Below are 13460 nucleotides of genomic sequence, written 5' to 3'. Positions count from 1 at the left end.
ATAGAAATATATTTAGGGAGTATTAAGATAATTTAGAAATAAAGAGCGCATTAATCGACACAATAAGTGAAAAATTAATAATTTTATTCTTATTAAATGTACACTTTTTAGTGTCAATCAATCATTAATCCCCCAGATGTTTCCAAACGATAGGCTTACTTAAAAAATAATTTTTAGGGTACTGGATGTGGTCAAGCTAAATTCAGAGCAGTACCAATCTACGATGGCTTGATTAATGGATGTTCATCGTTGGGTTTCTTAATTCTCTAATGGATATATTATAACTCTTTTTTTGGGGGGGGGGGGGGGGGGGGGGTGGTTAGCCTTCTGGCAATGTTTGTGATTGATGTTGAAGGAGTCAGGAGCTTTTTTAGAGGTATGAAATGGCTTCGGAGAACATGAATCTTCCATCCATGGTAAAAGTTAATCTGCATTACAATCACGTGAACTCAAATGTTGCTATGATAGATTTTTTTAGTGATATGGAGGGTGTGGGCTCCAGAGATGATGAAGATGGATTGGGTGAGGCGAATGGCTAAAGTAAGAGTGATAACATTCGATCTTCGAGTTTAGTTAACTTAGATGGATCTTTTCATCCACCTCTCTTCTTCTTTTCAGGGAAGGGTAAAGCTTTTGGTTCTTAAACTTACACATTATATTCGTTGTTTCATTTGTTATGTTTTTGTCTTTGCCTTCTCTCTTTTTTATTTTCCAAAGACAAGGGTATTATAATGGATATTATTATTGCGCATCATACCATTGCCACTGAATTTATTGTTGCTGTTCTGACTAGCCATTATTCCTCCTGCGACAGGAGTACATTGCAACAGTGAACATAAACCATGAGCATATTTCAACAGTGGATGTAAACCATGAGTACATTGTAATATAAATTATAAAATGCTAACTAAGAAGTTGGCTAAAGAAGACATTGTAAAGCATTTGAAATAGGAGAGTTGGATGTTATTTTCGCACCAGACATTATCGTGATAGACTTCTAATATTTATTGGCAAACAATGGATTGACAATCAAATCATCTGCAATAGAGATCTTAGATGAGAAATTTGATGAAATAATAGTATTTTAACATTAATGCAATCTAAAGAATTTTCTAAATATTAGATATCTTAAATTATGACATAAGTAATGGATATAACTCCATTTTTTTTAAGAGTAACGAATCATGATGTTATTAAAACTCAACAAATTTGAAACACAGCTAAGTATAACAGTAAGGTAAAAAAAGAAAAAGCACAATTAAAATACATTAAAACGTAACTAAATGTTACTTCACTCTTCATTATCCTTGTTCAGCAGCAGCCCATCAATAGTCACTTAAAGCAAAGTTAAGTTGTTCCAAGGCATTTGCTTTTAATTTTTCTTTTGCTATCTTTGTCTCTCTTGTATTTGCAACTTTAATCTTCTTTTCTGGATACAGTTCCAACTCCCTACAAATTCCACACAAGTTCAAAAAGTTGTGCTAATGGTGGTGAAGGATATGGTACTAGTTTCATTGGGAGACATTGAGAATTACATCATATTTCAATAAGGTAATTTTGAATTTGTGTGTGCCAAGTCTCAAGGAAGGGTTTTGGAACTTTTGTTGGTTAAATGAATTTTATGAGGGTTAGAGTGATTTTGTAATGTAGAGTGTGAGTAATTACAACGAGGCTAAGGTTTATGGTTCACTTATGATTTCGGGTAATGGACAAAAAATGCCTAAGATAGAAAGCTTATAATTTCATTAATTCATTCAACACTCAAGTGAAAAATTTGTCAAAGTGTTGCATGTGTGTAACACTACTTATTTTCTCTCCTGGTTTATTTTGAGCTTTTCAAGATTTAGTAACAAGTGCCATATACAAAAAAAAAAAAAAATGAGTGGCCATGATTATTTTCTAATTTAACGTTATATAATTACCTATTAGACTCTCTCTTTCATAAATTTTACAAAATTTATGTTTTCTATCTCTTCTTTGCGGTTAACAGAGTTGGGTTTGATTCCACTTAATTAACTGAATTAGAGATGTATTAGAGAAACGTGATGTTTTGACTATGGGGTAAAAACAAATCACTGAAGAGGTAATTGATCTATCTGGGGACATAATAACTCGTTGGATGTAAGTTCCTGGAAGATATTGATATATTATCTGCAAATCTGTTATTGACATATCCTATTCATCTACTAATCTCAAAGTTCTTTAATAAGACAAGCTTGTCTCTTTTGCAAGTCAGCTCAAATATTATGATAAGTTTACAAGCAATGAAAGCTTTCAATTTTGTCTTAACTAGCAAATATTTCCTGTTCTTTTGCTACTTCTTTTCAATGTACATAATGAAGAAGAACAAGTGGATGCAGTATTTGATGCAACAAAATAGTTCTTGTCAGTTAATAAAAATCCTCAAAAACATCCATGGGAAATTCAGGAAATGATTTTGAAGCAGTCTAACAAATATAAAGATTGGGTGGAGGAGGCATTAACACGAGCAATTGAATTCCTCGCGAGTTTAGGCTTGAACTTCTTGATTATTCCACTCCAGCTTCTCCCTCTATCTTTTTTTTTTTCTTCTATGTTTTTGCTCTCTTGGCTAACTAGAGAGATCGTTAATCCCCCAGACATTTACTACAAATGAGCTTACGACTTACTTAAAACACAATTTTTGGGGTAAGCCCATTCAAAGCGTGGTCAAGCTGAATTTGGAGTAATACCAATCTAAGGTGGCTTGATTGGTGAATTTTCAAAATTGGGACTCTCAATTCTCTGATGGATATATTATAACTACTTTTGCGGTTTAGCCTTCCTACAGTGCCCATCGTCAATGTTGAGGGAGTCAGAGAGCTTTTCAGAGTATAAAATTACTCAAGAGAACATGACTCATCCATTTATGGTAAAAGTTAATCTACCTTACTGTCACGTGAACTCAAATGTGGCTATGATAGATTTTTTGAATGATAAGGAGGGGGTGAGCTCTAGAGATGATAAAGATGGATTGGATGAGGCAGATAACTTAAGCAAATGCGATAACATTCGATCTTCGAGTTTAGTTAACTCAGATAGGTCTTCTTATCAACCTCCATTCTTGTTTTTCAGGGAAAGGTAAGGCTTCTAGTTCTTAAAAGTATAGATTATATTTGCTATTTTAATTGTTATGTTTTGTCTTTACCTTGTCTTTTTTTTTAATTTCCCAAAGACAAAGGTATTATAATGAATACTATTATTGCACGTTACACTATCACCACAACGTTTGTTGTTGCCGTTCTAACTAGCCACTAATACTTATGCAGGAGTACATTGCAATAGTAAACATAAACCATGAGTACATTTCAGTAGTGGACATTAATCATGAGTACATTATAATATATATTATATAATGCTAACTAGGAAGTTGACTAAAGAAGATAATATAGAGTATTTGATGGCAGAGAGTTGGATGCCATTTTTGCATCGTACGTTAACATGATAGACTTTTAACATTTATTTGCAAACAATGGACTAACAACTGGATCATCTGTAAGAGAAATTTTTGATGAGAAATTTGATGAAATAAAAGTATTTTAACATTAATGAAATCAAACGAATTTTTTAAAATATTAAATATCTTAAATTATAACATAAATAAAAGATCAAACTCCATTTTTTTTTGCCCAAAATCATGATGTTATTGAAAAAACATACGAAAGTTCAAACACAATTATGTATAACAAGAAAAGTAAAAAAAAAAAAAAGACAAAGCAGAATTCAAACAAAAATAAAACATAATTACTGAGATAATAAAAGTAAGAAAGACAAAGTATAATTAATTCACAATTAAAATATAACTTCACTCTCCATTATCCTTGTTTAGTAACAACCCATCAATTGTCACTTAAAGCAAAGTTAAGCTGTTCCAGGACATCCATTTTTGGTTTTTTTTTTTGCATTATTACTAAGAATTTAGGGAAGAATGATGATGGCGTCAAGCCAATTATGGATAGTTCTTAGCTCATTCGTTATCTTTGGCTTTCTCCTGTTTGCAAATTCAATCTTCTTCTCTGCATATAGTTCTATCTCTCTACGAATTCAACACAAGTTACTTTTAGCATTTTCTCTAATCTCTTTGGCGTTATCTAGCAAGGGTGCTGCTATTGCAATGTCATCTTTGGAATGCTCGATCAGCCTGTTCTCATATGAATAGCATCTATAGTTATTGACAGTAAAAAAGAAAAAAAAAATTCTTCGAAGCTGTGCCAATGGTGGTCAAGGATATGGCACTAGTTTCAGTGGGAGACATTAAGTCTTCATGAGAAATATAGAACATTCCATACATAATATACTATGAAAATAGAAAACATTTTAAGATCACTCTAATCTATCTAGACAACAATTTCTTCAACATGTGTGTCATACCTTTATCTCGAAATCCAACCTTAGAAAAACAACAGGTTTTCTGTTTTGTGCCCTTTGATCGATTGTCCTATCATGATTCAATTTTGTTTTTCTAACTTTTTTAAACTTGTTTTAGTTAATCATAATAGCAAAAAATGTAGCTGGATGCATGGCTCTATTAGGGAGTCAAGGGAATGAGTGAGAAAGTACTTGTGAGGTTGACAGTAGTTGAATGTGAAGATGTTACTTCAATGGAGATTAACGTATTTTGGAACAATAATTTTGGATTTGTTTTGTCGAATCTAGAGGACAAGGGCTTGGAGTTTTTGTTAGTTAAATGAATTTTATGACGGTTAGGGTAATGTCGAGTGTGAGTAATTACAACGAGGCTTGGGTTTAAGGTTCGCTTGTGATTCTAGGTGAGAGAGTGTGCGAGACAAAGACCTTAGGTTTTCATTAATTCAATTAGCACTTGAGTGAAAGATTTGCCGAAGTATTGGATGTGTTTAACACTACTTAATTTTCCTCCTAGTCTATTTTGAGATTTTTAAGTTCTAGTAACATGTGCCACATATACAAAAAAAAAAAAAGAGTGGCCAAGATTATTTGTTGATTTAATGCTATATAATTAATTGTGAAGCCGAGTTAGTTACATTCTATTATAATCACTGATGAGGTGACTTGATGACTCAGCATGTGTTGGCCAGCAGGTGGTTAATTAGTTATGACCAGGAGTGTATAAAACGCAAAGGAAAGGCTGACTGTTTGGTATCTTTTATCGATTTTTTAAGAGGCCTAGGTAGAGAGTGAGAGAATTCTTCGTGCAAGTAATTTGTTCTCTGCCATATGAGTATTCATTGTAATCAATATAATCAATATAGCTTCACACCTTGTTTGGGTTCTTCAACCATGCATATAGGTACGTTGGCACCGAACCACGTAAATCTTCTTTGTTGTTTCTTTGTGTCTTTCTGCCTCTAGCTTTCTTCCCACGTTATTTCTTTCTTGTTATTTTGGATTACCTTTGTTCATGATTCTTTTTTTTTTTTGGTTACTCTAATTCTTAGTGACAAATCGAGCTTGGTTTATCTTTTATTTGCTTAACATTAACTATTAAACTCTCTCTTTCATTAATTTTATAAAATTTTTGCTTTCTTTCTTTTCACTGCGTTAAAGGAGTTGGATTTTATTCCACTTAACGTCTCTACTCATTTGTTTCAGTTGACTTAACTGGAGATGTATCTGAGAAACATGATGTTTTGACTATAGGGTAAAAATAGACCACTGAAGAGATAATTGATCTAAAGAATAGGGAACAAAGGGAAGTACAAAAGGGAGTGGAAGTCAAGGAGTATCTAAGGGGACTTACTAACCCGTTGGATGAAAGTTTCGAGAAGATAGATATATCATTAGCAGATCCATTATTGACGTTTCTTGTTCATCCACTAATCTTAGAGTTCTTTAACAAGGAAAGCTTATCTCTTTTACAAGTCAGCTCAAATATTCTCAGGAGTTTATAGGCGAAGGAAGCTTTCAATTTGGTCTTGACTAGCCAACATTTCTTGTCCTTGTTCGACTTCTTTTCAATGTACATAGTGAAAAAGAACAAGCGGACGCAGTATTTGATGCATCAAGATAGTTCTTGCTAGTTAACAGAAATCCTCAGAGACATGCGAGTAAAATTCCGGCAATAATTCCATAGCAATCCAACAAAAAATAATGATTCCATAACAATCCAACTGGGGAATTAGTCTCCCATTCCCTGAACTTTCCGGATCCCAATTTCTTAAAATTAAGAAGTAAAAGCACAATACTTTGTAGTGGCCATTGCTTCTCGAGTTGATCCGAAGTAGACTAAATTGTCTTTAGAGTTAACCAAACACTCCAGAATTGATCGTGTACAACTTATAATATTTTGATTATAATAAAATTGAAATACCGTTAAATAGTAAAACTAAATTACAACTCATATTGTAACTAAATAGAAATTGTAAATAATATAAAATTATAAAAAAAAGAGGCTTGTACTATACAATTTTCTTAAAATGGATTTGCCACCTATTAACGGGTGCTTTAAGTCTGAATGACAACTATTTCTCAGGATATAATAGGATATGGAACAAGTTCAGCACACTATTGAATTGTTTTTAGTAAACTTCTGAAGTGCTTGAACTCGTTGACACAAAAAAAGTCAAAGGAGGAAAAAAATGTTTTGTGTTTTTGTGTGATTTTGCTTTTGAAATGAGGAGAAGCCACCAATTTATAGACATTCGGGTGAGGGTAGTATCATCCATAATTAATTGTATTCAAATTTGTAATGGTCACTTTCAATTAAAAGCTCTATAATTTAGAATCATAATCTAGTCAGCTAATTAAATCACAATATCTTTAACTGTTGTATGTAATCTAAAAGTTATTAAATTGATTTATGTTATAAGATTTCTAATTTAAGCTTTTAATTCTTGCAATTAATCATGAAAAAATTAAAAAAATGATAAAAAACAGTTTATCTAACGTCAATATTAGAGCTAAGGTCTCAAGTTCAAATCCCCTACTTGCAAGCTCCGCCAATAATTCCTTCAATTTGCTTAAGGTTTGGGTCAAACGACTTCTCAAACAATTATTTGTTGATTTACATCATAGTTTTCTTATGCGTCTTGTAGTCATCTTGACTTGATAGTTGATATTGTTATGACTTTATTCTTACCTAAAAAAAGAAATAATTTTTTCCTAAAAAATATTCATTTTTGGTTTTAAGTGTTTTTTTCTTAATACCTTTCAAGAAAAATGAAATGGGGAAAACTTAGCATCTTTTCAAAATCATTATTGGTTTTATCCAATTGTCTCTATATTTTGCCTCGGCAGAAAGCTGGTCCTGGTGCAAATGATGCCTAAGGTGAATAAAGATTCTTCTTATGTGTATGATGTTGACTAAGGTATGTTCTTGATGACATTTTGTTTCTTTTGTGTAGATGCATAGGTACTAAGAAATACTAGGAATCTTGAAACATATATTTTAGAAGATCATGTATTGATTCATGTCATATTCAATAGTGGAAAGCTAGTTTTTCTGCTCTAGTCTTGCCATTTTCCGAAGGTTCTTGTGTGATGAGACGAATTGCAAGCTTTTGAATGTGCTTGTCTAAATCTGGTTAGTGTTAGTTTAAAGGGCAGTAGGTCTGAGATTTTCTGGATAATTTCGGAAATTCAAACCTAGAAATGAGAGTTCCAAAGGATCCATTTTAATTTTGTACTAAGATTTTGTAATGCTCATGCCCATTAATTAGCTAAACATACTATAAGGAAAGATACAACTGCTGTCTGGTTAGATTTATTACCAGTAGAAGTACAGAATGTATTTAACAGTGTCGTTTAATCAGTAATGAAATGTTTACTTTCATTTCAAAAAAAAAAAACGCCTTCTTCTTGGTAGTTTGCATCCACACCCTATAGTCAGATTCAATTATAGTAAAAGTAGGTCAATATAAAATAACTTTGGTTTTTCCTATTTCCTTTTAAGCCTGGGGATGCTCAGATGTGGGGAAGATAATAAAATATTGATTAAGAAAATTTTTTTCCTCTTATAAACAAATGTACACTGAAGCTTTGTCTAGATATTAAAGTACTTAGTAGAATTACCTTTTAGTTTATTGTTAATACTTTTTGTTATTTAATGGGTACATGCCTACCCTAGTGTGTAGGTAGTGTAAGTTCCTACAACCGAGGCTTTCTGGCAAATCTCTAAACGCATCAATATGCTTAGATACTAGTGTATCTTTGGACAAACCTTTTTGTTTGAATGGTATTATTTCATAGTCAAAGCTTATGTTACATTAGCTGTATGTTACAACTATAAATTTTTAAATTCTTAGAAAAGATAATAATTATTAAAAAGGTCAATAAATTTTAATGTTTTACATTATACCCTAGGTTGTTTATACTCCATGTTGTTTACACCCAAGCTGCAATATTTCAATTTTTTTAAAGTTCTTCGTTTATATTTATAGCAAAGTTAGTATCAAACTCCTCAACAATTTTTTCTATTTTATTTAATTGAATCTTTAACTTGTTTAATTTTATATCTATTGAGTTTTTATTCATTATATTAATAATCTCTTGGTTTAATATATCATGATTTTTAATGTTAAAGTCTTTTATGAATTGTTTAACTTTATTAAATTCTTTACTTAGTTGATCACTTGATCTCTTAACTTTTTAATTTATTTTATATTCCTTCATTGAAATTATTAATTTCTAATATTTTGTCTACCATTTCTATATCATTTATAGATAAGTTTAGATTTTCTAATTTATTAAATAAATATAGTGACATTCAATTTAATTGATTATTTCTCCACATGTTTGAATCATTGATAAGATCAAAGAATTGAAATATTTTTATTAGAGGTTTTGATAATTTATTCATTGTACAATCTTTTTAATAATTCATTGGATTTATAAGATATTTATTACATATAATATCTCTTATAATTCATGATACTAAATTTAGATTACAAAATCTGTGTGATGGCATTGATCGTATGTATTTAAGAAGGAAAATAGATTGAATGTGTGTGTGTATGGTAGAAGAAAAAATTAGTTTATGTCTCAAGAGAGACAAGAAATTATAAATGTAAGTGCAAAAATATATTCAAAATTTGTGGATCTTTATGAGTATAATAATAATTTAAATCTTTATAAAATGTTGTAAAAAATTTATAAAGTTTTAAAAATAAATATAGAAAAGATGGATGAAAAAATGATTTAATTATAAAAAATCAATGAGGACTTATTTGAAAAAATAAGTAAACATATGATTAAAAATAAAATTTTCTATAAATATCTATTTCACCTGTACTTTGTTTTATATTAAAATTATTTTTATCTATTAAATTTAAAAAATATAAAAATTAATGGCATATATTCATTGGTTGTTTGTTACATTATATGTAATGTAAGCTTTACCTATTTCATATGTTATATGCTTTTTGGTTTCATTTATTAGCTATCTAGGAGCTGGCTACGGTACAGATGCTGTACCTTACAGACCAGGTTAGCCAGCTCCCCAATGGTGCCATCTGCTGACTTTGTTTCCACATATAGGGACACGTGGAGTGTGTGGAGTGGGGGATGTATGTTACAGAATCTGTAACATAGACTTCTCCTAGCTATCTAATATCCTTACTGATAAAAGTACATGCTATTGTCCATTGCGATTAGCCTTAGCCTAACTTAGAAGTCATTTTTGTCTCATCTTAAATTGACGTAGACAATTTAGAAATTCCGTTATAAATAAGCTTGGATTTGGTTTGGAACTCTAACTCTTTAAGCCTCCACATCACTGTAGTTTAAATTTGAACGAAACCTTGGTCAAGCTTTAGTATATGCCATTTATTTATATCTTGAGAACCAAAATCTGGACAAATTTGGCTTTAGGATTGATCTTAATCAGCCAATAATAATTTCAGCGCCCCATAAAGCTACTCAACCTAAAACCTTCCCTACTAGAGATAGCAAATAAATCTAGGTCCATCCCGCATCCACAAATATTTGAAAGATTCAAATTCAAAAAATCTTGATCCACGTAATAAAAAATGTGGACCTAGATGTAGAAATTGAGGATTCATGTGGATCCATATTCATTTGCATTTGGAAAACTAAATATTCGGATTTGCATATTTTTTTGAAATAAATTCTCTGCACTATTTATTTTTTGTCATATGTATATTTAACCATCACAAAATTTTAACAAGTGATTTGCATCACTTTATTTCTAAACTTGTATCGATTAACTACTTTGACACCAACAAAATTTAGAATTCATTAAATAATTCAAATAAAATGATCATTTTACCCTTAAATAAATTCATAGACTATTTTATCCTATAAAATTTTAAAAAATAAAATTATAATTACAAAAATACCCCTGAATTTATTAAAACAAATAAATCTCAAAATCCAAAGTGTTAATTTTTGTAATTGATAAAATAAGCATATATTAATGCACCTATGACATATGTAATACAACTAATTAATACATAAATGACATGTGTAGTTTAGTTTTTTTTTTTTTTTGAGGAGGTGTAGTTTAGTTAAATATAGCTACCACTGACATAATATTTTAATTGTTGTACGATTGATATGAAATCTCTTATGTATTTTAAAATTTCTCTTAGTAAAAAACTTGGAAACCCCACTATTCCTTTTAGCCTCCCCCGTCCTCACCTGAGCTAGTAGCAACAAAAACAAGCATAGTCAATTGCAGTAGAATTTAGAGCAATAGAACTCAAGGAAATATCTAAAATGTATCATATAGTAAGACTAACTACCTCGAGAATTTGGTGAAGAAGGGAATTGTGATCTGGGCCCATTCCCTGAGTGCAACTAATGTAGAAATAAGGCTCGAGCCCATGAACCTTTCAACCAACACTAGGCCGTAACACATACCAAAAGCAAGAACTTGACCAAACATTATTACTATTATAATGACAGTGAAGTGACTCACTGATGCCCCGAGATTGGGACACGTAGGCAGACGCGCCGCGCGGGGGGGGGGGGGGGGGAGGGCGGGCCCCACTTGGAGAGCGAGAAGCGATGATTTGTTTCAATGTTTCGTGGTGCTTCATCTCCCATACGGCTTTCAGGGTTTAACTGAAAATAACTCTGTAGTGTAACCGTGTAATACAATACTGAAAACTGATACGGCAGCAATCATCATCAAGCCTTCAAAGACTGTTAGGAAATGGGATTTGGAGTCCTGAGAAGCATTATTCGACCCCTATCAAGAACTTTAATATCACGAAGTCCGACTTCCACTTCCTCAACGACGCCGTTTTTCTCCTCCTCTTCGTTGTTAAAACCCTATTTTCAACTTCTTTCGACCCGCCAATCTCCATGGATCCCGATTTCGAACCATTTCCACAGCCTAACCGACACACGATTTCCAAAGCGGAGACCGGTTGAAAAGCCTCGCCGTAAAAGAGCCAGCTTGCGTCCTCCAGGTACTTATTCCCTTAAGCTTTCAATTTACATTTGATTCAATTTACGATTTTTGCAATTTTTCAAAAAAAAAATTGATTTGCAGGGCCTTATGCTTGGGTTCAGTACACGCCAGGGCAGCCGATTAGTCCTAATAATCCCAATCAAGGGAGCGTCAAAAGAAGAAACGAGAAAAAGCGAATGAGGCAGCGGCGCGCTTTTATTTTGGTGCGTTATTTGACAACTTATCATTTTTTTTTTTTGGACTTGTTAATGGATTTTTGCACGTCCTATTTGTCAAATTGATGTTCCACTTTCGGATAAAGCGTAAAGACATTGTTGCTAATTGGTAGAGTCAGTAGAGCCACTTTCTCTATGAGCTGGCCGTAAGGTTTCAATTTGGCTTTCGAATTTGATCACAATGGTTTATTTTCACTAAAAAATGCTGATATCAAACACAAAAGCAAGAAATAATTTTTTTTTTTTTTGGGTGTCTCTCTTTAAGATTTTCCATGTATCAGGCATTTATCTATGTCAAGGGGAGAGAGTCTTTGAAATTTCTTCAAAATCTGGTGTTGTCGTACTTGTCACGGGGGAAAATTTTGCTGTGAGATGGCTGCAGCAGTGCTGTCTTTAAATCTTAGATGACCTTTCTACCTTTATTGCACGTTATTTTATTTCTTTGGTACATTAATTTATTTTTTGTAAATAAGAAAACTATATTTTAGTATCTAATGGACAAATTACACTTGAATAGTAAAACTTTATTAACAATTGAGCTCAGATAGACATAGGCAAGGTTTCGCACAAGAGACGACATGGAAACCCTTTGTTTCAACTCAAGCTTCGTCATCGCCCATTAATTGAAGTATTGTAAATGTTGTATTATTTATTGTTTTCTGTTTTACAGGAGATTCATCGTAATGTGTTAGTACAAAACTATTTTGACATTAATTTTGTGAAACTTGAGTTTACTCCAACATCTCTTGTGAAAGCTAAATACTCCATTAGTGTTTTTCTTCAGTGCGAATCTCATTTGTGTGGAAGTCACCTGTCTGGAGTAGGCTCATGGTCAAGAAACTAAATAGATTGGTTGTCTCATCCTTAGGAATTTTCATTTTTGTTCAAAATCCAATACAGTTGCTCTCTTGAATGTTTTCACTATTTTTCCTTCCTTTCTGAAATCAATACTATCTTATTTGCTTTTTACACTTCAGTAACATCTTCATTGTTTGTGCACCATGTTGTAAACAAAATTGGTTTCCTCTTCCATTTTGTGATGAGCGACATGCATTTCCTTTTTCTATTCCTTAGAGTTTGCTAAGGGAAAGACCTATTGATGAAGAGCAAGAAATTGCAAAAATCCTATTTAGATTGAAATTTATAATATTTAGGGGTTGCTATTTAGAGTTTATTGTTTATATATTGTTTATTTGAGTTGTATTCCTAGTTTAGGTATGATCTTTATTAAAATAGGTTTCTAGTCATATTAGGATAAGTCGTAGTTGGTATAAATCAGTGTCTTTTGTAGCTTTTATAGGCTGGCCTTGGTTATTTGTTATTGATTATTTCTTGGAATAAACTCTAGGTTTGAGTTATATTCTTGTTTTTTGTTGATCTTTTGTGGAATTAACGAGACCTAGATTCGTGGATATTCTTCGAGTCAATATGAATTTAGTTTATTTATTTATTCCAGTACTCTCAAGGATCAACGGGATATTAAAAATATCACTATCTTTCCATCACCCTACATTTTTATCCTTCTGCTGAATCAGTTTTATTGCAAAACGTTCGTTTATAGAACCACGCTGCATCACCTACACTGATTACATTTGAATTGAGTACAAAGATAAATTCAACAATTGGCCTGAGCTTATGTTTTACCTATTTGTTATTTGTTATATTCTATTAGAATTTTGGCATCCTTATAAATTAATAAGAGGCTTTTGGGCCTTTGTGTTGGGTGCAATATTTTTAGATTAGGATGTGCTCTGGTGCAACATTTGTAATCACAAAATCTTTTTCTGTATATTAACCTATGCAGTCAGGAGGCAAAGAAGCGAAAAGCTCAGTGCAGGAGGCTAAACAGGAAGAAAAGAGCTCAGAAGGGTAGA

At 32.0% G+C, this 13460-nt stretch overlaps 1 protein-coding gene across 1 annotated transcript in view; it reads left to right on the top strand.

Moving 5' to 3' along the window:
* The first annotated feature begins 10942 nt into the window (after positions 1-10942).
* LOC18041663 overlaps positions 10943-13460 on the top strand; it is a 3043-nt gene continuing 525 nt past the window's right edge. Inside the window, exons 1-3 of the mRNA XM_024185109.1 lie at positions 10943-11369; positions 11453-11574; positions 13391-13453. Coding sequence (XP_024040877.1) covers positions 11111-11369; positions 11453-11574; positions 13391-13453 — 444 coding nt within the window. The 5' untranslated portion in view covers positions 10943-11110. The remainder of the gene's footprint in view (positions 11370-11452; positions 11575-13390; positions 13454-13460) is intronic.

The sequence above is a fragment of the Citrus clementina genome, unplaced genomic scaffold (genome assembly GCF_000493195.1).
Source record: "Citrus clementina cultivar Clemenules unplaced genomic scaffold, Citrus_clementina_v1.0 scaffold_5, whole genome shotgun sequence".
In the NCBI taxonomy this organism is placed as follows: Eukaryota; Viridiplantae; Streptophyta; class Magnoliopsida; order Sapindales; family Rutaceae; genus Citrus; species Citrus x clementina.
This window is presented reverse-complemented; position numbering and strand designations above follow the sequence as displayed.